Source organism: Zootoca vivipara, chromosome 7 (assembly GCF_963506605.1).
Source record: "Zootoca vivipara chromosome 7, rZooViv1.1, whole genome shotgun sequence".
NCBI classification, from domain to species: Eukaryota; Metazoa; Chordata; class Lepidosauria; order Squamata; family Lacertidae; genus Zootoca; species Zootoca vivipara.
The window spans coordinates 62,496,637-62,522,263 of NC_083282.1; the positions used below are offsets into that span (position 1 = coordinate 62,496,637).

At 43.1% G+C, this 25,627-nt stretch overlaps 2 protein-coding genes across 6 annotated transcripts in view; both read left to right on the forward strand.

Moving 5' to 3' along the window:
* The window catches only part of HIPK1 (homeodomain interacting protein kinase 1), a 44,362-nt gene extending 37,264 nt beyond the window's left edge, over positions 1-7,098 (forward strand). For all 5 annotated transcript variants that reach the window (XM_035121700.2, XM_035121702.2, XM_035121703.2 and 2 more), the window contains one exon: positions 1,127-7,098. In XM_035121700.2, coding sequence (XP_034977591.1) covers positions 1,127-1,597 — 471 coding nt within the window. In that variant the 3' untranslated portion in view covers positions 1,598-7,098. The remainder of the gene's footprint in view (positions 1-1,126) is intronic.
* Positions 7,099-17,943: 10,845 nt separating this feature from the next.
* Positions 17,944-23,970, forward strand: OLFML3 (olfactomedin like 3). The gene is made up of 3 exons (XM_035123831.2): positions 17,944-18,136; positions 19,384-19,669; positions 22,503-23,970. The coding sequence occupies exons 1-3, from the start codon at positions 18,029-18,031 to the stop codon at positions 23,285-23,287; spliced, it is 1,179 nt and encodes a 392-aa protein (XP_034979722.2). The 5' UTR covers positions 17,944-18,028; the 3' UTR covers positions 23,288-23,970.
* The last annotated feature ends 1,657 nt before the right edge of the window (positions 23,971-25,627 follow it).

Genomic DNA, 25,627 nt, shown 5'->3' on the forward strand with positions numbered 1-25,627 from the left:
GGGAGTCACCTGTATTCAGGAAGATTTGAATTCAGTTGTCCATTCTGTTTGTACTTCACGTCCCTACAGTTTGGGGGCAAATAAGGCATATGCATCAGATTTGCCACACATTGTTCCTTCCAGCACATTTCAGGAACCTGTACCATATGAAAGGTTTTTTAGTTGCTGTGGTATCTAGGTTTTGAGCCAGATAAGATGCTGGGGAGAGTGCAGTGTCACAGAATCTTGGTTCTCAAGCTGGGCTTCTTCCTCTCGTGTTCCAGCTAAACATTTTTTTGCTACAAATTGATGTGATATTGAGCAGTTCTAAGTAATATCTATCTCTCTTTAGAGCTGAAACCAGAGTTGGCTTGTGCCATTAGTTTGTTACTTCAGAATAAGCATTGATAATCTTAGAGTATTTAGAATTCGGATGTAATCTACTCCAACCCTTTCTTAGTGGAGTTTCTGCAATGCAGGCTGCAACAGCAGCACCACAGAGAAATGGTTGTGCAGCCCCTGCTTTAAAACCCCCCAGCAAAGAACCTCTGTTTCATTGTTTAATAGCTCTCTAAGTTCCTCCTAATGTTTAGCCAAAATCTGCTGCTCTTTAGTTTCCACCCTGTCCTGTCCTTTGGAACAATAGAGAACAAGTCTGTTCCATCTTTGCACGGCAGCCCTTCAAATTATTTGTCTACCTGTATGGCTCCAAATGGAGGGACCCAGGTGGTGCTGTGGTTAAACCACTGAGCCTAGGGCTTGCTGATCAGAAGGTCGGCGGTTTGAATCCCCGCTATGGGGTGAGCGCCCGTTGCTCGGTGCCAGCTCCTGCCATCCTAGCAGTTCGAAAGCACGTCAAAATGCAAGTAGATAAATAGGAACCGCTACAGCGGGAAGGTAAACGGCGTTTCCGTGTGCTGCTCTTGTTTGCCAGAAGCGGCTTTGTCATGCTGGCCACATGACCTGGAAGCTATACGCCTGCTCCCTCGGCCAATAATGCGAGATGAGCGCACAACCCCAGAGTCGGTCACGACTGGACCTAATGGTCAGGGGTCCCTTTACCTTTACCTTTATGGCTCCTAATACGGGTTCTTTGAATAATGTCCATGTGAATGTTTTATCCATGCAATTTCCCCCTGCTTTGCAGAACCAGCAAGGAACTGTACTGGCTTCACAAGAGAGAAGTGGAAACCCAGCTCCACGGAGACAACAGGCCTATGTCGCTCCCCTGCCAACAACAATTGCTCAGGCTCCCTACACGTTCCAGCATAGTAGCCCAGTGCATCCCCACTTGGCAGCAGCAACGGCGAGCCAGCCTCACATGTACACCTACGCACCTACTACTGCTGCCACACTGGGCTCCACCAACTCCATTGCGCATCTCTTTTCCCCTCAGGGCTCTTCCCGGCACACCACATACACAACCCACCCGAGCACTCTTGTGCACCAGGTCCCAGTCAGTGTGGGGCCCAGCTTGCTAACCTCTGCCAATGTAGCACCTGCTCAGTATCAGCATCAGTTTGCCACCCAATCCTATATTGGTGCTTCCAGAGGATCTGCTATTTACACTGGATACCCACTGAGTCCTACCAAGATTAATCAGTACTCTTACTTGTAGCTCTTGGGCAGGGATTAATGGTAATTGTTTTCAACTTGATTGTAGAAGTGATGAGATCTGCAGTGGGTTTTGCAATATTCTAACAGCTCCACAACAACAGGAACTTCTGCAGAATAAGAGGAGAGTAATGGGACCACCTTCCTTCTCTGTATGCTCTCTAGAGTCTGGTTGTCACTTGGTGGAGCCCCACTGTTTGGGGAAAGCTCAGGTAATGACCGGGCAGAACCTTTTGAGTCACATTCACATTCAGATTTTACAGTTACACTTTTATGGATGCTTTAAAAAAAAAAACGACAACAAAGGCCTGAACCCCCTGTTTATTTAAAGCTATTGTTATGTTAATCAAATGGGGAAAGGAAACCAAGGACTTTGTGAAAAGGCTGGATTTTTTTTAACTCTTAAACTTACCTTAGTACTTGTTTAAATTATTTTAGCAGCTTGCACAAATCCATATTGCCACTAAAAATGCACATTTAACTCTAGGTTGCTAGGGCAGATTTATAAACTTTTGAGTTAGTATTTTAAAGTTAATTTTTTAATTCACATTCTTGATAGGCAATAGCTGAATTCTGCAAAAGCAGTTACCTTCTCATTTCTCTGTGTGTATATTTTATATATGTATATATATATATATCTATATATTTCGCTCCCCAGTTTCTTGGTTTTAATTGTCTTTTTTTTAAAGCTAGTGTAGCAATTTTTATTATCAGTCTCCATTTACACCATAAGTTTTTCCCTCTCCTTTTAAAAATTTAATGTATGACTCTTCAAAATAAAGCTCAGTTTTTTTAAAAAAATACAGAAAGTATGAATTTACTTTCTGTTGTATGTGTGATCACAGCCTAGTATATGGTTTTTGACTGTTTTCCCAGAAAGCTCTTGTTCTGCGCTGAAAATGCATAGGTTTGCATTATGACTTGAGGGCAGGAGCCACTGGGAACTTCTTCTGATTGGGACTTGCTGAATTGAATAGGAGCTAACGCATTACCTGTTCATTTCCATAGACTTCATCAGGAGCTCAGACAATTACACCCTTTCAGTTTGATTTTTTAAAATAACATTTGGAGCTGGATTCCTTTCCCAGAAATGCAGGGGTCTCTTTCCCTTCATATCTTTCATTTCCTGATCAATTTAGCTGAGGAATCCGAAATTCACCAAAACATCAACCTACTGATATGTACAACTTTTTATACTCCTGCAAGCATATCCCTCTGGGATCTTCTTGGCAGAAAACTTTAAAGCGCTCTTATTAAGACTTGTATACAGTAAGTGCATGTAGGAATTGCAAAAACATGACACATAAATTGCAGATTTTAAAGGTTTATTACTGAATTTAAAACTATTTTAGAAGTTTTGTAATGGTGGTGTTTTAATATTTTACAGAAAATGAAATATGTACATATTGATTAGAACAAAATATAACAAGCAAAATTTCCTGCTAATCCCAAATGTTCTGTCTTTGTAATCAAAATGTGTAGTGATTATACTTGAACTCTGTACTTAGTGTTTGTCTAACTCTTAAATGTTTCTGGGGATGAAATTTATCTATTCCTTTGTATTTAAACCAAAATGAGTTGATACATGTTGGAATGTATGTGAAATAATGCAATTGTCTAGAGCTCATCACTGTAGCACTGAGAGAGAGAAAAATGGAGCCGCATGAGAGACAAGGATACCTTCTGATTTGTTTTGCACAGGTATGTGTGACTGGTGTGTCCCCCCCACCCCCCAATATTGTAGTGCCTTAAATGATTATGTAGTGTGACTAGAGTTTACAGTGAGCTTGCCTTATGATGGACCAGCAAGCCCCTCCGCTCTCCGTCAAACTGAAGCAATTCATTGAGCATATCCAACTGAGGATACACAAGTGGTAAAAATAGGTTGCTTTAAGTTTCAATGCCAACATAAATGAAGCTGTTGGCATAATCCGACCAGAGCTAAGTATTTATGTGTCTTGATTTCAGCTAGAAATTTAAGGGTGTGCTAAACAAATTCCCACTGAAATTGATAGCCTCAGTTCAGACATCAAAGCCAAACATGGTTTCTGCTAACCATAGTTTAAAGCTTGATGGTACAGAGCTGCTTGTCTGCTTTTATTTTCTGTCCTCTGTCACTCAAATTCATGTTTACTTTACTCCAAATAAAATACCTAGGAGACAATCCAGCTAAACTGAAGTATGTTTAAGTCTCACTGGCTCAATTCACTGGCTCAATTCAATTGGAGTAAAGTTTCCCCCACTCCACCCCCAATGTTACCTATACTGTTAGCTGTCGATGCATCTTTTAATAGGGTATTGTGCTGGGAATGCATTGGGAAATTTATCTGATGTTGCAAAGGTAATTAAGCATGTGCAATTACTTTTCCTTAAATTATATTGTGATATTATATTTCCCCCCTTGTGTGTAGCAGATTGTTTCTTGTAAAATATTACTAGTTTGGTGTTAAGAACTTTTATACCAAAGAGAGCCTGCTGGAAAGCACATAATATTCTGAAGTTTTATTTAACACCACTAGTAATGTGGCGCTTTGGGGAAGATTTGAGAGCTGTAGCACTTGGTATTGTAAGGAAATGCACACTAAACTGGCCTGCTGATGGTGTGCTTTTGTACTACACTTGAACAGTAGTTTGACAGAACCCAGAAAATCATTTCACCACTGCCGTTATATAGAGGATGATCTTGTCCAAATGGAGAATAAACTGGCTTGGAGAGTGGTATTGCTACAGCAATAAAAGGCCTTGACAGCCTTGAAAACCCAGTTTGTATTCTGTCTAGTCTGGATCATAAGGTTAGTTAGTTTTTGGTACATTACAAAGAATTCAGAAATGAAGAGCCCATTTCTGAAACATGCATGATAGCATGCTATAGCCTTGCCCAAATGTGAACAGCTTGTATGAGGATACAGGGCAATAACCCTGACCCTACTGAAGTCAGAAGAGGCTTTGCCAATAATTTCAGGGAGGCCAAGATTTCAGTGATCTTAATGCCACTTTCCCCAATAGGACTAAGTTTGTGGACCACAAGCCTTACAGTTTTCCTTTATGAAGAGGAATCTGTTGTTTTTGGCAATAGGAGAGTGGTTGGTTAACACCGTAACTAGCTGTGAACCTTTTACTGTACTTTTGCTCTCAGTTCTTTTTAATCTTTTCCTCTGTATTGATATGAGGATAACCAAGGCATTTCAGGTTTTTTACATCATTGGTGTCAACACCACTTTCTGTTGCTGTAACATTATCAAAATGGTTTCTTGCTTAGTGCCACACCCATTTTTAATTTTTCCTCCCCAAATTCTATGGCAAGACCTTTAAGGGCAGAGTTGTGCCTTTCCACCCAAAGAGATAAAATCATAATGCACCTTGCAGAAATCCTGAAAAGAGTGTTTCTAAAACCCACTTTCAAAAACACTCTATTCAGGATTTCTGCGAGGTGCATTATGATTTTGATATATCAAAGTAGTGGATTTCCAATGTAAAGAAGGCTTTCAGTTAAAATTTTAGGGAAATAAATTCAAAATGTTGGTCCGAAAGTTTGGCCCTTCAGAGAGGTATGACCCTCTTTGCATTTTGCTCCTCATAGCCAACTTACCCTTTCTGAGTCCCTTAATAGTACCAGAAGTGGGTTTCTTGCATGCAAAATGTTTAAAGCAGGAAGGGGGGCTGTAGCCCTCCAGATGTTGCTGGACTCCAACTCTCATCAGCCCAGTCAGGGATGATGGGAGCTGTAGTTCAGCAACATCTGGAGGGCTACAGGCCTCCCCCCCATTCTACCTTTGCACATTTTGCATGTAAGAAACCCACTTCCGGTGCTATTAAGGGACTCAGAAAGGGTAAGTTGGCTATGAGGAGCAAAATGCAAAGAGGGTCATACCTCTCTGAAGGGCCAAACTTTCAGACCAGCATTTTGAATTTATTTCCCTAAAATTTTAACTGAAAGCCTCCTTTCTCTACCCCTGATTTAAAAGGACAATTAAAGCCCATCAGAGTTAAGGGATAAGAACCATTCTAAAGATTTTCTAGAGCAGGCATAGGCAGACTCCAGCCCTCCAGATGTTTGGAACTCCAACTCTCACCATCCCTAGCTAACGGGACCAGTGGTCAGGGATGATGAGAGTTTGGGGTCCCAAACATCATATATATAAACATTTTGTTGCTCTGAAACTAGCCAGGCCTGTTTGAATGGTTCTGCCCAACCAAGGCCTCATTTTCACAAAGAGCAGATGTGGTGGCAAACCCTGTGCCTGGACTCCTCCTAATTCCCTGCACATAAAAAGTGTCAAAGTAATTATAATCTCCCCCCGCCCCCGCATGCAGAAAATGATGTATGACACAACACTGGCTTCGTGTTTGTCTCAATTCACACACTGAACTGCATCTGTTGTTTGTGAGAATTAGGTTTTAGGCCCTATCCTTTTCTCCCATTGCAATATCCAGCTTGCCTCCCTGCGGATGGAGTGATGTAAGGCAATAGGTAGCCTCACAGCTGTGCAGTCTATATGTAAACATACTATTTTAACAAAAGCAACGTTTTACGCAAAATTTAACACTTCTGAATCAGTTTGGAACCCCCATGTCGTGCTGGGGCTGCATTTTTGCACACAGCTGAATGTGTGCAAGTCCCGTTGAAATCTGTGGGACTTGCATGTGTGCAACTGTTCAGTTCTGCAGCCGGGGGTGGGAGTTGCACAGTAATTTGCCTTTTTTTGTAATAAGATGAAATGTTTCACCTAATCACTCTTGAGATGAGTTAAATCTATTCCTTAGTGTTGTCCCTGACAGCTGAACTCTCATCTCACAGCTATTGATACTCCACTGCAAAAGCAACTTCAGAGCTTTACTGCTTGCACATAGTTGACCAGTGCAGCACTATACCTCTGACCCAGTTTTTTTATTTTAAAAAATACATAATTAAATTGCTTCTAGGTGATTGGATTGGCACAGCCCTGCTTTTTCATTTTAATTTGTAACTTATGAATGGTGCCGCATGTTGACATAGTTGTTTGTTGCTAAACTTTATATAATGTGTGATTTCAGATTCAGCTTGAACTATTATCTAACTCACTACATGTAGCAGTGCATTATATGTAATGTTAGTATTTCTGCTTGAATCCTTGGTATTGCAATGGAATTCCTACTTTATTAAATGTATTTGATATGCTAGTTTACTGTGTAGAATTTAAATTTTTTCTGGTTGTGCTCTTCCTTTTTACAATCTGCTAGATAAAGGTAGTTTCTGACAATTACTGATCTATGTTTGTATTGCCAATGTACTTAGGGGGTAATGTAAAAATCATTTTAACAAAAGGAAATACAGATATTTAAAAAAATTTAATACTAACTATATGGGAAAATGGTCCATTGTGAAAACATAGTTTATCTTTGGATTCAATGTTTGTCTTTGGTTTTACAAAGTAGCTTGTATTTTAAGTATTTTCTACATAATATGGTAAAAATGTAGAACAATTGCAATGCATCAATAAAAAAGGGTTAATTTTCTGTACTCTATTCATTTGCTGTTTTATGACTCGTGTTTTATGGTTACAAGTCCCAAAGGCTAATTGAAATCTTTCTTTTAAAAATCAAAAATTGGGAAAATAATCTCAGTGGTAGAGCATCTGCTTTGCATGCATAAGGTCCCAAGTTCAATCTATGACATCTTTAGGTATTGTTGGGGCAAGAAACCTCAGAGGGTGACTGCTAGTCATTGCGCTTCTCTAGATCAGGGGTCCCCAGACTTTCTGCGCGGCGGGCCGGTGCCCGCCGCGCCGACCGCGCGGTGGGCCGGAGGGCAGGGGAGTGCGCGCGCAGCGGGCCGGAGGGCGGGGGAGTGCGCGCCCGTGCGCATGCGCACACGCACACGGGCGGGGAAAAATCGCCAAAAATCGCTTGTGCGCATGCGTATGGGCCTCCCCCGACCCGGAAGTGCACCAGAAATGACCTCTTCCGGGTCGGGAGAGGCCCATACGCATGCGCACAAAGGATTTTCGGCGATTTTTTGCCGATTTTTTAGATCGTCGCTGCGCCGCGTGCCGTGAGAGCGGGCGGCGGCAGCGGGCGGCGGGAGTCGTCGCGGGCCGGATTGGAAGGCCGATTGGGCCGCATCCGGCCCGGGGGCCGTAGTTTGGGGACCCCTGCTCTAGATGAACCAATGGTCTGGCTCTGTACAAAGCAGGTTCCTGTGTACCAAAATAAAGAGTGCTAATACCGTACTCTGGATAGTTGATAGCCTAAATATTGTCTCGGGATTGTGGGTGGGTTCTGCATGCCCCTGCATGTGTTTGCAGGGCTGCTGGAAGGTAAAAGGGATAATATTGGGGGGAGGTTAAGGCCAGGAGCCCCCCCCCCATTCTTTGCTGCTGCTGTTTGAGCACTCGGCCAGCATCACCATTGCTAAGGACATTTAATCATTGTTGCTAAGGAATTGAAGGAAGGAAGGAATACACAGACCCACACATATATGTCCCTCCCAGAGGAGCAGGAGAAGCTGGATGGGGGAGGATACTGGGGTAGGTTTGTTAAAGCACTTTTTTCATGTCCACATTATTTCATTCACCAGGGTGCTGCCCTTTACAGAACACAACAGAAATGTCTGGTTTTGGTATGTTTTATGCAGAAGCAACGTCCTTGAAACGAGGTTTCCTTCCTACTGAGGAAAAAAAATGGTGCTATTGCAGGTCCTCCCCTTTGATTTTCTATGTTCCCTTCCCCCCAACCCGCACATCACCACTGGTCTGCTTGTCATTACTGAGCTGTTATTTATTAACAGTAACCATCTTTAATCTGGGATTCAACATCTGAAAGGTGTGGTTTTCAGGACCCGCTCTATTCCTGTGACAGACTGTTTTAACATTGACCTTTAAATGTTGGTAACTTGCCCAAGCACCTGCAAGTGAGGAGTGGGTAATCATTAAACACAACAATACAAAAATATGCATGCAAAATGAATTGGCAAGAACAATAAAATACCTTATAACTCCAGCAGCTTGCAGTGGTTTTGGGGGCGGGGAGAAATGGGGACTATTGTGTCTGGCAAGCTGAAACATTTGTCCAGGTGGGGTATTTGTCACACACTCAACATTGGATTCCATCCAGTATTCCCTTTCCCCTTTTATCTTCACAACAGCCCTGAGAGGTAGGCTAGGCAAACACCAAAGTTGTGAAAACAGCAAATACTTAAAAAGTCCTTGTTGCGTATTTGGGTTGGCGAACTTTGGGGTACTTTGCTGTAAATATCAGGTCTATGAAACCTTGTTGAGCTTTTCTTTTTTGCAAAATCTCTTGAAAAAGAGTTTTTGAGCTACTTTTAATGAAATTCACCAAAATCTACACTTCCGACATGGGCTGCCAGAATTTCCTGGACATTTCAGCAATTTCCACCCGGGTGCTGTTTAAGAGGGCTGAATACTAGCTATGCCTGGGAAATTCCGGACATATGACAACCCTAGCTTTTCTGAGCATTACAGTGGAACCTTGGTTTATGAACACCTCGGTTTACGAATTTTCGGTTTACGAACGCCGCGGACCCATCTGGAACGGATTAATTCACTTTCCATTACTTCCAATGGGAAAGTTCGCTTCAGTTTATGAACGCTTCAGTTTATGAACAGACTTACGGAACCAATTACACCCATGCTTCGGGTTAAGTACGCTTCAGGTTGAGTACTCCGCGGACGCGTCTGGAACGGATTAATCCACTTTCCATTACTTTCAATGGGAAAGTTCAGTTTATGAACGCTTCAGTTTAAGTACTCCGCGGACCGTCTGGAACAGATTAATCCACTTTCCATTACTTTCAATGGGAAAGTTCGCTTCAGTTTATGAATGCTTCAGTTTATGAATAGACTTCCGGAACCAATTGTGTTCATAAACCGAGGTACCACTGTATACTGAATAATCTGGAAATTACCATTTGTGTGTTTGTGTTCTTGTGAATGTGCGCTGTTCTTTATGGAGGTGTATGAACAAATGTTTACATTAGAAGCAATTACTTGCACAAGCTCCCCTGCCCCCCTTCCCAAAACTGGACATTCCTGTGCTCTAGAAGTAGCCTATGTGGTGCCCTCTGAACGTTGCTGAACTCCCAACTCCCATCAGCCACCAAGGTTAGTGGTCAGGGATTATGGGAACTGTAGTCCAGCAACATTTGGAGGGCATGGCTTTGGCCCCACCTGCTCTAATCCTTTATCAAATTGGTTTCCACTACATATAATGAAAGGAAATGGGGACCAGATCTGGAAACCACAATGTCTGGTCAACCCTGCCCCTCTCTGCTCATTCTCAGAAGTACCATAATTTCCTGTTAGGTGGGGGGTGGGATGGGCAGGGGGTGGACGGGACTCCAAAAGCTTGTGTAATACAGCTCCAAATTTCACAATGTTGCACCAGTTTTTGAAACAGACTGGTGTTCAATGCATATGAGATCTTGAGAAAAATGCTGAAGATGGGTAAACCATGTTACCTGGGACGCGTTAACCTAGCTGGAAGAATGCTATGTTCCTCATTAAGATTTCAGCTAATGGAACAGTTTCTAGTGCAAGACAGACCCAAAAAAGAAAATAACAGAACACCACTAGTCATCACATACAGCTCCCAAGTTAAAACAGTACAACGCATCATCAGAGATCTACAGCCTCTCCTGGACAATGACAGCTCCCTTTCTCAAGCTCTGGGAGGAAGACCTTTCATTGCCTACAGACAGCCACCCAATCTTAAACAACTCCTCACCCACAATAATACAACCACCAGACTTAACATGGACACTGGTACCAGAGCCTGCAATAAACCCAGATGCCAACTTTGCTGCCACATACACCCGGACAACATCATTACTGGCCCCAACAACATCCAACATACCATCTCAGGACTATTTAATTGCTCATCTTCTAACATTGTGTATGCCATCAAATGCCAACGGTGCCCTTCAGCTCTCTATATTGGACAAACAGGCCAAACCCTACGCCAAAGGATAAATGGACATAAATCTGACATCAGGAACCATAAGACTGAAAAACCAGTAGGAGAACACTTCAATCTCCCAGGACATTCTATACAAGATCTCAAAGCAGCTGTTTTATTACAGAGAAATTTCAGGAACAGACTGGAAAGGGAAGTTGCTGAATTGGAAATCATTACCAAGCTTAAAACCATGGAAGCACCTGGGATGAATAGAGATATCGGATTCTTATCTCATTATGCATGATCAAGCTTTCTTTAGCACCTCAGCCCAGGACTAATTGCAGCCATCAGCAGCCATTAACACCCATCTACAGGTTTACCACTCCCATCAGCCCATCTCCCATTCCCACCCACCCCCTCCACCCTCTGTATATATATAGGGTCTGACACTTCTGTTTCTAGTGTATCTGAAGAAGTGTGCATGCACACAAAAGCTCATACCAAAATATAAACTTAGTTGGTCTTTAAGGTGCTACTGAAGGAATTTTTTTATTTTGCTTCGACTCAGACCAACACGGCTACCTACCTGTAACTAGTTTCTAGTGTATTATCTCTTGAGCTTCTATATTCAGTCTGTGGAGAACTGTCACAGCAGTGTAAAGAAAAAGTGTTTGCAGGAGGTGCCTTGTCCGGCAGATGCATGCAAGTGCCCTAATAATTCGCTCTATGTGGGGCTGCCCTTGAAGCTGTCCCAGAAACTCCAGCGGGTGCAGAATGCTGCAGCGAGGCTCCTCACGGGGCCCCTGCCATGGGAGCATATTCACTCAGTGCTTTTCCAGCTGCACTGGCTCCCAGTGGAGTACAGGGTCAGATTTAAGCTGCTGGTTTTGACCTTTAAAGCCCGTTACAGCCTAGGACCCTTTTACTTATGGGACCTTAAGGTCCATAAACAGTAATACCTTAGAGGTCCCGAGCCCAAAGGAAATCAGATTACAGTAGCCTCTACTAGAACCAGGGCCTTCTCAACACTGGCCCCGACCTGGTGGTTGGGTACTCTTGTCTCCTGAGACCAGGGCCCTGCAGGACCTGGTTTCTTTCCACAGGGCCTGTAAAACAGAGTTGTTCTGCCTGGCATTTGGCCTGGAGCCAACTTTATCCCCTCCCCCATTTCCCCCCTTTTCTTTTTCCTTCCGTATGAGGCTGCATTTTAATTTTAATGTATTTAATCTTGTTCTTAAGTTGTATTTTAATCAGTTGTTTTATATCTAGTGTTAGTCGCCCTCAGCCCGGCCTTGGCTGGGGAGGGCGGGGTATAAATAAAATTTATTATACAGTATTATTATTATTACTAACACTGAAATTTGGTTTGAAGTCTGGAGCCCTGGCTCAAATTAAGCCTTGCTTACCTAATTATATCTACCTGTCATAAGGCTAGCCAGCACTGCTTTAGTGCTAAGCTGGCCTACTTTACATAAGACTGTTCTGTATTTGAGGGCACCTGTTTGAAGGATTATCTGAAGTGAGTTTGGTTTGAAGATAAAGGATCATACAAGGAAGAGCAGGGGCCTAGAAGTTGCTTTCAGCAGTTAGTACCTGGGCAGCAGACTGAGAAGTCATACCGGCCACCTGGTCATGGCCATCCCACTAGGATGTGAGATGTATTTCAATTTATTTCATTTTTTATTTGTTTTATTTATTAAATTTGCATACCACTCTATACTCGTACATCTCAGGCCAGTTCACAGCATAAAATTGCAAGATCAAAACCCAAAATTGATTCTACTCGTTTCTAAATTTGCATCTTTATATATAAATTAGCATATGAACATTTCATTTCATTGTTTGTCATTTTTGGTGATGCATTCCCTCTGTTATGGAGATATGGAAGTGACTACCTTATTCAGTAGATTTAGAAAAGAAAAAACACACCACAAATAAAGGTCCTTTTCAGATGCTAGAAAAGAGGCAAGACTATCTAAAGAAAAGTAATCGTGTCCTCATAGCATGTTACAGAGCCTCTCTGCTAAAGTTTGCATTTACTGTATTTAGATGGCATAATATTGAAATGATTTTCGTGCAGCCTCTAGGTGGCACCATAAGCCTTTGAGTAAAAGCTATCTTACAGAAAAGCCAAAGAGGTAGAAAAATGTAGAGCTGTTTTGTTTACTTGGGTAGCCAACATGGTGGCCTCCAGAAGCTGTTGGAAAACAACTCACCATAGCCAACCAACAGGAAGATTGGAAGCTGGAATGCTAAAACAGCTGAAGTGCACAATATTGGCTGCCCAATAATGTTGCTTTAAAGGGTGGCGTTGTGATCTAAACCACTGAGCCTAGGGCTTGCCGATCAAAAGGTCGGCGGTTCAAATCCCCGCGACGGGGTGAGCTCCCGTTGCTCGGTCCCAGCTCCTGCCCACCTAGCAGTTCGAAAGCACATCAAAGTGCAAGTAGATAAATAGGTACCACTCCGGCGGGAAGGTAAACGGCGTCTCCATGCGCTGCTCTGGTTCGCCAGAAGCTGCTTAGTCATGCTGGCCACATGACCCGGAAGCTGTCTGCGGACAAACGCCGGCTCCCTCGGCCTATAGAGCGAGATGAGCGCCGCAACTCCAGAGTCATCCACAGCCTTGACCTAATGGTCGGGGTACCTTTACCTAAAGGCAAGTGACCCATCATGGCAAAATAAATGCGTGCCAAAAAGAGCAGCAGTGGTTTGGTATTGCTGGTGGGGGAACCAATGAATCCCTAGCTCATTTCATGTTACATTTTACACACAGATTTTGTAGCACAGCCTAGAAAGAAATACTGTGTCACGGCCCATACTCCTGACATACTGGATATACTACTTTCCCCTTCTTTTTACCCTACCAAAGATGAACATTTGGAAATCAAATGCAATGCTATCCTTGTGATGATGGGTTGATGGTAAGGGTAATAGTGTGGGTAGAGTTATCTACATCAGCGTTTCTCAACTGCTGTTCCGCGGCACACTAGTGTGCTGCGAGACACTGGCTGGTGTGCCGCGACGTGCGGCGACGAGAAGGGCGATTTGCATTGTCACGTGCCTGGCAGCCGCCAATAAGCAACGCTAACCCGCCGGAAAGCAATATTTCTCCTCCTCTTTCCCAAAGCTCAGTGCAAACGAGCCTGGTAGCCGCCAATACGCAGCACTGACCCGCTGGATAGCGATATTTGGCAAGTGTTTCTTACAGTCATAATTATAATATAGGGCGGCACAGAGTTAAATTTTTAAACTTTTTTAATGGTGGTGTGCCTCGTGATTTTTTTCACGGAACAAGTGTGCCGTGGCCCAAAAAAGGTTGAGAAACATTGATCTACATAAACAAACCTGCCATTTCATTTCTCTTCTCGCAGGGAGGGTTGTAGCTCAGCAGATGCATCACATGTAGAAAATCCAGGATCAGTTCCTGGCATCTCCAGGGGCAACTGGAAACAGGACAGGAGCTGGTGCCAGTTAGTGCAGACAATACAGAGCTAGATGGGCCACTGATCTGATCTGGTGCAGAGCCCTGACTTCTGTCTTGGGCAGGCAAATCAGTTGCATTGTGTGCCATTCTAGCCTGTCCAATAGCAGGGCACGTGACCTTGAAGCTCTAGAAAAAGGGAATTTGTTCTTTCCTGAAATTAATCAGAAGCTATTTGCATTCTACAATAACACTACTAGACTGTCAGAGAGATATTGATCTATTGCGAGATTTGCTGTAGACCTGATTGCTTTGCTAGTACAGGCAAGCAGTGGCTCATTTCTAACTGTCTTTGTCAGTGAGGGTTTTTTTTTTTTTTAAAAAAACCACTTTAATCAAATGTAATGCATTTGAACTCAAACGTTTCCGGGCCTCTTTCCATTGGTTACTGTTTCAATGTCAGTTAATGTTAGTGGTCTTAATCTCAATTATAATGGTTCAAATCTCATTTTTTCCCCAGTTTGTGGGGATTAAAGGAGAAGTGGGAAGAACCATGTAGTCACCTTGAGCTCCTGGAGAAAAATGTGGGATAAATGCAACAAGGAAAAGAATAAAATAAAATAAAGAATAGGACCAAGGAATCCAGAAAACGGTTCAAAACCCAAACTTGGTTTTCAGTGATGCTCTTTCTTTGAGCAAAAAGGATTTTGCGGTGGGGGGGTGGGGTAGGGGGGCAGCAGGGTTTTTTCAGATTTTCTACTTTCAGATAACATGCTCAATATTAACCAGACTTTTATGGAACAATTTAACAGAGGATTTTGAGCCATATTCTACGGAACACCACTATACCTGGTGCTGGGTCTGTTGGATAATCATGGGAATAAATAGGGTGCCTATTCTAGTAGGGTATCCTATTAAAGCTATTAAAGTTACCAAGATTATACCCTTGCATTTACATATTGCAGGCAGGCACCAGGGAAGTTTATGACAGATAAAAAAAAATGACAGATAAACTCTAGGAACCTCTGTTTGAAAACTACTCTAGCGTTGCAACATGGCAGGGACCATAAACTAATCTGGCCACAAACCTTAGAGCAGGGGTCAGCAAACTTTTTCAGCAGGGGGCCGGTCTACTGTCCCTCAGACCTTGTGGCGGGGCTGGACTATATTTTTTGGGGGGAAATGAATGAATTCCTATGTCCCACAATAAGCCAGAGATGCATTTTAAATAAAAGGACACATTTTACTCATATAAAAACACGCTGATTCCCGGACTGTCTGTGGGCTGGATTTAGAAGGCACTTGGGCCATATCTGGCCCCCGGGCCTTAGTTTGCCTACCCATGCCTTAGAGCAAGATGGGAAACCTTGCCTTGTGTCCCATGTCTGAATGAGAACAGAGGTCCATTCCCTATGAAAACACATTCTGACCATTCTAGAGCATCCAAGTGGGTAAAGACCGGCACTTCTGGCATTTCAAAGGAAGAGGAGGCATGTTCTGCAGGTGAGACAACTGAATCTGTCAAACAGCTGTTGAGTGTTCTCAAGTAGCCCAGGTAGTATTAAAGACTGCAGTGAATAAATGAATGAATGAATGAATGAATGAATGCCTGGGCCTTCTGTCTTTCCCGTAATCACTTCATCAACCAGTACTCATTACTTCTTTTACTCCATTATTCCATAAAATTTGCATGCAATAGTCCTACTTGCTTGAAACTCAAGACTTTGAACCACATTGATGGCCTAAATCAGGGGTCAGCAAGGTTTATTTTGCCTGGGCCAGATCAGTCCTGCAGAGATCCCTCTGTGGGCCGGATCGCGCGTGCACCTGTGATTTTCAGCTTCTGTGTGTGTGCAGACGCGATTTCTGGCGTCGCGGAAGCGAGTCCCGCACTGCGCTGGTTTAGCGCAGCGTGCGAGTGGGCAGCTCAGTTGGGGGGGCGACTTGTGGGCCAGTCAAACGACCTCTGTGGGCTGCTTCCGGCCCATGGGCCTTAGGTTGGTGACCCCTGGCCTAAAATGGTCCTGTTGAGTTATCACCACTGCATTGACTTCCCAAGGATGAGTACCAAGAAGATCTTTGTTCTGTCATAAATGTGTGGGTCCTGTCATATTGTTTGAGCCAATGTTTAGAATTTGCTGCTTATGTCAAATCAGCGCACTCAAGAGTTTTGCCACTTGATACGCTATGTACTTGGGACCTGATTCCTCTATATAAAATTTATGTGCAATGACATCACTTATTAACTATGTCTATATGTATAAATTGTGGATGACACCTGCAAATTATATGTGGCTGGAGACCAATACTTTCCCAGTTGTTGCTCAGGATTAGTTAGCATGCGAAAGACAAGATTTGTGTACCCAGGCACCCTTCATAAATGACACTATGTGCATTTATTTTGTACTTGGGAATGTAGTTCAAAATGTAAGGAATGTAATAGGATAATCTGGGATATGGTAAGGTAAGAAAGCAGCAAAAGGGCTGCACAAAAATAAAGCCCAATATGACTTCTCACCAGTACTGCAAAATATTTTTGTCTTTGGGCGTTCTTGTAGGGCACAGACCCTGGTTGAAGACGTGTTCATATAACTGTGACATTCAATAAGAACTGTATTTCTTTTGAACTCCTTGTTAGCCACCCCTCACTGGAAATATCTCATGTGACATAATTGTGCTTTATTAAAACAATGGGAAACCCCTCAGATTGGTTCCTCACTGGAGGAACCCCTAGCCTATAACATCTCTACTCCACACTAGCAAGAAGAGAGTCAAGAAATGTCCCTAGCAGTTGGGGACCAGAAACTAGACAAGGGCATTTTTTTCTTTGAAATGCCAAACAAAGCTCCCTGGGACACAGGTTAAATGAGACCCCTTAGAAGCTAAAATTATAAATGGTGAGGGATGGTGAGAAAAACACATTTTCCAAAGAATGAGACATACAACAGCACACTGTGTGAAATCCTGCAAAATGAAGGGTTAGGAAAGGGGTGAAATTTGATTTGTTTCATATTCTCAAGCAAGCCAATATGCAAACTGAAAAACAGCCATTCTTTGACATTTTTGTGATGCCGTTCTCAGACCCAGACTTTGTGCACAAAAACACACACACAAAAACACATTATATTAGGGGAAATTGCTTGCAGAAATGTGCTTATCAGCAGAAATGCTGATGAAATTTAATGATTTTTTAAATAAAAAAACCTCAAATTGCTGCAGAAATGTGGAGAACTGAAGATCCAGTATCTGAAATGAGACACTGAAACGAAAATTGAGTGATTTTTCCATCTCTAGCGATGTGTGTAAGAGAGAGAGATTTGGGCTTGCCCCATCTATAGCATCTCACTCTAGTTCCAGAAATCAGCATCCTTGCAGCATCAAAATTTTGGAGAGATTTCTGTGTTCTGTTCTTGCTTCTTTCAATATGTGATCTTCACAACAAGAAATGGAATGAGATCAGGGGAATGGAAGGGACAGAGGAAGTGGCCTGCTGTTGTCAAAGTAAGTACACAGAACTAGGGCTTTGACGTTAGTACATAAGCAATAATTGCTAGACGCTTCCTAGAAGATTGAATTTAATTCTTTCTTTGGGATTCATTTGGAACGCCTTTCTCTCTGCTTCACACCCACACCCACCCACCCACCCTTTTCTGGTTCAGAAAAAGGAATAATTCAAGATGGCTAACATTGCAAGTTAAAAAATATAATAAAGCAAGAAAAGAAACCAAAGCAAGAAGCCGATATAGTGGCAGATTTAGAAACATTTAAAACAGGCTACCAAGAATGATCAAACAATGGTCAGGGAAATGCCTTCTGAAATGGGTGGTGATGGAAGGCAGTGGAATTGCCATAATAGAGGCATTGATCAGCCGCACATCCTCGGTCCTTGAATGATTCTGGCAGTGAAAGAGTTAAGCCTCACAGCTGTTCTCTTCATGGGATAGAGCGGCCTCTCTCCTCCAGAAATGGCCATCTGGTTTTAATAAAGTGCAGCAAATGAGGCTGTGCTCCCTCCCCCATTTTTTTACGGAGAAACTGTCAAAACATTCCAATGGTGTGAGCTCGACTGCAGCGCACAGATTGCGGGCAAAGCGCAGGACACCAGGTACTGCAGCCATGGCTCCCCAACATGCCTTGCTTCTGCTGGTTATCGCGGCCAATGCCATTGATGGGCAACAGCATCAGTTAATGGAGTACATGGAGAGGAGGCTCGCTGTCTTAGAGGTGAGGGCATGGGAGCAGAATGGTTTCTTCTTCTGGGCCTGGTGTGAGCACAGGGCGAAGTGCATTCCAGATTGGATTTAAGGGTGCTGGCTCTGCAGTTACCTTTGACAGAAGAACAGCTATCACCTAACTTGGGGGAGGCAGGGGGGCAGGGGGGCTCCTCTAGAGCTGCAGAGGTTTGAAAATTATTATTGAACTGGAGTTCGAGCTAAGGAACTATAATGGTCTGTTGTCCGTTATCTGTTGACCATTAAGGGAGGTTATTGCCTGTAGGTGCAGGTGGTCTGATCTTTGAGAGTCTGGGGTAGTAGATATGGAACTCTTGGGCTGCCCTGTGTGGAAATGCAAGACATTCTGAAGACGTTTTGCCAGGCTTTAAAGCCTTGTTCCTCATTCCATAATGTCGCAGCTCCTTCGAACATAATTGGATCTTTTGTTTCAAAACTCAGTGGTTCTACAGCACTCTGTGTGCTTATCAGCTCACTTCATCTGATAATCCCGCAGCAGCTATCAAGAGCATTGGTAGCTGGATGCAGAGCACTCACTCCCTGGGAGGATAGGGTAATAAAAGTGTCAAGACAAAGGCTTTTTAAATCTAAAATAAAGGCATGGCGTTTTCTTATCTCTAGGAACAAGCATGTGTTTGTAGAAAGTCTTGACAGTGTAACTGCAGAGTGCATAGGGATGGCTAAGAATCCAAAAGGCAGATGAGAACATCTCAAAATGAACAGGCATCTTAACACGCCAGAACTTTTAAGCCACGCTTACAATTTTGAGAGCCTGATTCTTGATTTTAGATGCTCATGCAATCTGTCAAGACAAATGTAACCTGGACTCTACATGGCAACCAGAGTCCCAGGTTGGGTAGGTTAATTTTGTGTTGTTTAATACTGTCAACCACCCTGTGATCCTCGAAAGAAGGACAGTATATTAATTTCAACAACAACAACAACAACAACAACAACAACAACAACAACAACAACAGTTTAGCACAGGCATAGGCAACCTTGGCTCTCCAGATGTTTTGGAACTACAACTCCCATGATCCCTGACCACTGGCCCTGTTAGCTTGGGATCATGGGAGTTGTAGTTCCAAAACATCTGGAGAGCCAAGGTTGCCTATGCCTGGTTTAGCATGTCAAGGGTGGACACCCCCCCCCAGATCCTCTGGACAAAGCATTGCTCCCCATGCAGCTGGATTCCAAAGCATTCCTAAGGTGCCTTATCTTCTTTCCTCCTTCTCTTAGGAGCGGATCTCGCAGTGGCATGATCAGAGCAGCCGTTACTCCACTGAGCTGAGGGATTTCAAGAACAAGGTGGTGTCCGTGCTGGAGTCAGTGGAGAAAGACCGGGAGACACTTCGCTCAGAGGTGGAAAACACTGCAGTGCGGGTGGACCGGCTGGAGCGAGAGGTGGACTACCTTGAAACTCAAAATCCTGCCCCACCCTGTGTGGAGGTGGATGACAAACTAATGGAGAATCAAGTTGCCAATGCCAAGAAGCGCAAGAATGAGAAGTATGACAAAATGACAGGTGAGTGGACAACCTCACCGCATGCACTCATACTAACGACCGGGCCAGATGATCCTGCAAGGCAGGCTTCAATGGTTGTTGTTGTTGTTGTTGTTGTTGTTGTTGCTGCTGCTGCTGCTGCTTTGCTTTGCTTTGCTTTGCTTTGCTTTGCTTTGTGCTACTCTTCTACAAATCTCTCAGCATTGACCATCAGTGATTTTGTCCCCATGGCACAAACATCCATGATTAGTTGCAGAGGAGAGAGCTGTGTTTTGGGGAGAGGAATACAGCCAATATTGCTATGTGACTTTTTAAAAGGGACTAGATCACATGCAGTCTAGAGCTGGACACCTATTTCAATGCCCCCCCCATCCTCTGGATAGTAGCGGTGAACTGATAGGCCTATTAAAAATGGCAGCATGAAATTTGCGAAGACTGTTCACAGTTCTGTGAGAAGGAAGAAGCCGTCTCTTTGTTCACAAAATGACTCTTCTGTTTAGCAAAACTTTACTTATTTATTTATTACATTTCTTTCCTGCCCTTTTTTTTTGGGCAAAGGAGTCCCAGGGGCAGCAAAACGGGGAGGCATTGCTGCCTCGGGAGGGAGAGAGGGAAGTGCATATGCATCGTGAGGAACTGCAAAGCCTTTAAATATTTTTTAAAACAACAACAACAACAACAACAACAACAAATGAACATTTAATGCTTGCCAAATGATGTAGGGAGTGGAGCAGGCTAGAGCAGGCTAATTCATTATTAAACAATGTCACAGGCACTGTCCAATAGGGATTTGTGACATCGGTGCAACTACAGTCTACACAGGAATTTCAATAGCAATGGCAGAGCAGTTGGGTTGGTTGGATGGAAAATATTATAGATTGAATGTTGGGACAATGTACGGTATTAGCCCTGACATAGAAAGGAACATATTTTGCAATATATGTGCAGCAGCTACTTCCCATGAAATAAGGGACTAGCTTACTTTAACAAGTAAGGTTGTGACATAGCAGGTTAGAATCCTGCACACAGTTAGGCTGCTGAAGTCCCATTGGCTTCAATCAGATTTAAGCAGACTGTGAGCAAGATTGCAGCTGCGGTATCTAAAATACATCCCAGCCATTGCAAGTGAGCAATTCTCCCAGGCATAATGTTTTTTGAGTCATGTGATTCCTCCAATGCTTTTCACAAATCTGACTTCCTTGTGAAAGGCTTTTCCATTTGGGCTAGTGATCGGGGAAGCTGGGAGAGTATATTTCTTCCGCTGCTGGAACAGACTCCAATGTTGTGTGCCCTGGAGACATATCAGACCATATTCCAGAAAGTCAGTTTGCCACAGAAATGTTGCTAGCTCTTCAAGTGTCTCCTCACATCTGACTGTTTTCATGCTGCAGTGCTTTGCTGTTTTTGATCCTTTTGTTCAAGATTAAAGTCTGCTAAGATGCACTCACCATTGCACAGATAAATTTGACATGAATTAGTTGTAAATTTCTCATCCATGTCAGTTGCATATCTGTTCTAACCCCTTTCTGCATTAATCTATGATTCCTCACATCATCTGCATGAAAACATGTACAGTATATAAATACATTTCTGGGGACATGATTCCCACAAAATATAAATTTCTAAACAAATGTTCTTGGTTCAAGTATGCATTGATAGCAGTATTTATCTGCATCTGCAAAGCAAGCAAACAGAGCAAGATAGAGCGAGCCATCCTTGTTCCTCCAACATCTGGGAATGAGCAGTATGCAACCTCTGAATATGGACGCTGCTGCCATAGAAGATTGCCATTGATAGACCTATAATTCATCCATGCAGTGATGATCCCTTTTCAGGAAAGGAGCAGCTGTGAAACTCTGCACACCTATGTAATATACGCCCAACTTCCAAGCACCTTCTCCCTGCAATTTAGCCCTTGAGGAGAATTGGTCAAGGAGGCTATTCAGTCCCAACCTTCAGTGTTTTAAGTGATGGGCAATGGAAACTGTATGCTCTGCTGCAGAATCAGCTATTGAAATAAGTGACTTGCAAGACAGATAGTAATGAAAGCTTTGTTGCTAGAGCTAAGCTGCACAATGTAGTAGAGAAGGCAAAGCCAGGAGAGAATCAATTCAGTTTGCCAGAAATAAATCAGGAACAGCTTGCTATATTAGTACTAAAAGGCCAAGTCTTGTTTAGGCTGCTTTTTAAGCAAGCAAGTCTAGCCTCAATTCAACAGTGATTTGAGACTTCAAGGGCAGTTCCCCTGGTCCACCAAAAAGTGCATATTTTTGGGTGGGTGGGTGGGGAGGAGCAGGAGGCAAGATCTATTGGGTTCCCTTTCATGAGAGAGGACCATGCAGAGAAAAGTGCAGAATTAGCAGGATTGGGAGAATATCTTCCACATGTTTAATTCTTTCTGTGAGTATAATGCGAATACAAATGCCTCTACCACTTTAGGAGTTGCAATTTTCACAATGCAAGAGACCTTTTGAAGATAGGTTGTTGGTCTTATCTAGCACTATTTGTCAACCAGATGTCTGCAGGAAAATCTCAAAGAGGACGGGTAGTGGTATATATTTTATGTGTGTATGTATGTATTTTATGCACACACTGCTTTTTCAGGCACCAACCTTGTTCACAATACAACCGAATGGAAAGGCAATTTTAAACCAGTCCCAAGAGTCTCAGATTTAGCAAGGGGTGGGAGCAGTAGGAATTAAGGCATCAGGTTCTGAACAGGGAAGATATTCTGGAATTTGTGATTTGCTCACATGTCTGCACACTGTTTTAACGATTCCTTTGCAGTTTTGTGCTATAGATTTGAGAATGAGAGCAAAGCACACTGTAACTATCCTATGACTATTCTTTGTAGATTGCAGTGACACTGTGTCCCAGGTGAAAGCCATGAAAATCCTAAAGCGGTTTGGCAGCACTGCTGGACTCTGGACCAAAGACCCAGTGGGAACTTCAGAGAAGATCTATGTGTTTGATGGCACTAGCAACGACACCGTGTATGTCTTCCCCAGAATGAGAGAGTTTACGCTCTTCTCTGCTACACGAAAGGCTGCACGCATCAAGCTACCCTATCCATGGGTCGGCACTGGACACTTGGTATATGGGGGCCATCTTTATTATATCCGAAGACACGGCACTTTCCAGGTCATCAAGTTTAGCCTGGCCAACAAGACTATTGTGGATAGTTCAGTTTTCCCTGCCGAGGAGCAGATCCCTGTCTTTGGCCTTTCATCCTATAACTACATTGATCTGGTGGCCGACGAGGAAGGGATCTGGGCTATTTACGCCACACAAGAGAATGAAAGAAACATTGAATTGGCCAAGCTAGACCCTGAAACCCTGGACATTGAGCAAATGTGGGACACACCATGTCCCCGGGAGAATGCAGAGAGCGCTTTTGTCATCTGTGGTGCGCTCTATGTGGTGTACAACACGCGACTGCCCAGCCGATCTCGCATCCAGTGTGTCTTTGATGTCAGTGGCTCAATGGCGACTGAAGATGCTGCCTTAGTCTACTTCCCCAAGCGATACGGCTCTCACTCCAGCATGAAGTACAACCCCAAAGAGAGGCAGATCTATGCTTGGGATGATGGCTATCAGCTTATTTACCGCATGGAGATGAAGAAGAAGACCGAAGTCTGAGAAAGGCCTAGAGCTCTGGTGGACAGCGCATCAAATGCATGCACCATTGCCTCCCTGCAGATACGACTCAGCTGCCTACTCATGCACGTAGCATGTCCAGCTCCTTAGAAAACCAGCAAGAACAGAGTAGACTGGACTTCCTGATACATGAAACATTTTTAATGCAGAAATTGCCTGCATTTGGGGAGGGGAGGACTTGCCAATTTCTTTCTTTTTTACACCTCACTTAAAATTGGAATCTTTTTTTTTGGGGGGGGGAACCTTATGCTTGAAAACATAAAAAAATACTGGGTTTGCAGCTGGCACCCCCTTCTACATTTCCATACTGCCTTAGAGATTAGAAATCAAATTGGCATCACCCCGGCAGCCCTGCCATTTCATAGATGGCTCCCTTTTCAGAATGGCAGCCCAGAAAGATCTTAAACTGACTGCCCAAATGAGGCAGTGAGCAAGCACTCATGATAACTCTAAGGCCAGGCACTGCAGTAAGAATAATAATAATAATCCCATAGGGTTCGGTTAATTTAACAAGAATGTAAAACATATTTTTCTTCTTGCTTTTCTTTGCCCTCCAGAAGCTTTAATTGGACAGTCCAGGTGGCAGTTTCCTGCTTGCTTGTTGTACCTTATTATTTCTGTTGTTCTATTTAAATCTCCTTTCTATAAATCAGAATATGTCTGTATCAGCTTTTGTTTTGTTTTGTTCATATGCCGCTGAAAATACTAGAGGGAGTTGCTCTGGCCCAGCCTTCATATTGAGATCTCTCTCTGATTTGTGGCCCTCTTCTGAGGTGGTAGTTCTTGTTGTTTGCCTGAAAATTAGTGCCTTGTTAAAGATTAGTCTAAACAGAAAGCCGCTCATGAAAGCTACTGAGACTGGCTTGCCTGAATTCTCTCACAACAAAAACAAAGCCAGCTTTCTTCCAATTACCAGCTTTCCTATCTAGCTGTTCTGTTCCCTCCAAAAGTCAATGAGAATTGATAGTGTTTGGAGCCTTTGGTCATGTTTCAGGTTGTCCTCCTTTTCCATTTGTATTACAATTTCTTACTAATTGCTGGATTTGTCTAATTCTGGCTCCATTCTCATGCCATTTCCTCTGGGTTCTTTCTTTTTTAACTGGGCTGTGTACACACTCCCATTTACTTTGCATCTACTAAGCTCCCACCACTTATTTGGGAAGCACTACATCTCCAACATCAGCCATAATCCACATCTATCCTGTCATTTCTTCTGAAATACTGCATTCCGATGTATTTCCCCACAAACCAGCTCTGATAAGTATTGAGAAAATGTGTTTTAAGCCACATGTCTCTAATGGTAGTTATGTGGTTTCCATATGTCCTTTAACAAGGAAACCTCTTAAAACTCTCTTGTAGTGTGTGATTATTGCAGATATTAATATTGTGCTGCCTGAAGCAATTGGATGCATAAATGCTGACTCCTTTGGGAATAAAAATGGGCCAGGCCCATAAACATGATTCAAAGCTTTACTAACAAGAACTTCATAACAGGTACAAGAACAAATCAATGATGCATCCAAATAGTTCCATAGCATAGGCTCCACAACATCTCTGAAATATTATTTAACTCCAAACAGACCTAGCTTCAAAGTTTTTTCTCTCTCTTTCAACACACAGCCTACATTCCAGCCTGAGGCTGTTTCTCCTGGAAAGACAATATTAGCACATCTTTCTCTCACTGTGCCTGGGAACCAAAGACAAAGGCAATGCAAGCGGGTCCAACAGCAACTCCCTTCAAAATTTGCAACTGACTACCTTAATCATGTGACCTAAGGTTGAACACTCACGTGAAAGAGGAGAGAACATCGACCCAGCTAGAAACTCAGAAAGCTCTTTTGTAGCTTTAGTATACCACAATGGAATTTTCCAATGTTAAACCCTTCAGCATTACACATGCAGGCATTTTCCATGTCAGTGTGCAATTCAATAATTATACCTAACAATGATTGTGTCCTGTGCTATGGCATAGGCCAGTCATGTCTAAAGTCCGGCCCGGGGGTCTAATTGGTTTAATCCAGCCCCTGTGGCAGTTTATTTTCTGGGTTAAAATCCTAAAAAAAGCTCAACAACTTTGGGGTTAACTCTTAAAAAAAGCTCAACAACTTAAAAAAAGACCAACAATGTTGGTCGGCCCTCACGCATGTTCATTTAATCAAATCTGGCCCTCTTTGAAAAAAGTTTGGACACCCCTGGCCTAGGCAGAGCAGGGGATATAAGAGGATGTTCCAGAGTTCTCACTGGGCATGCTTCCACTTCACCTGGGGCGAATCCAGGTTGAAAGCAAGGTGTCTGGCCTCTAACCTGAATGGACCTCATATG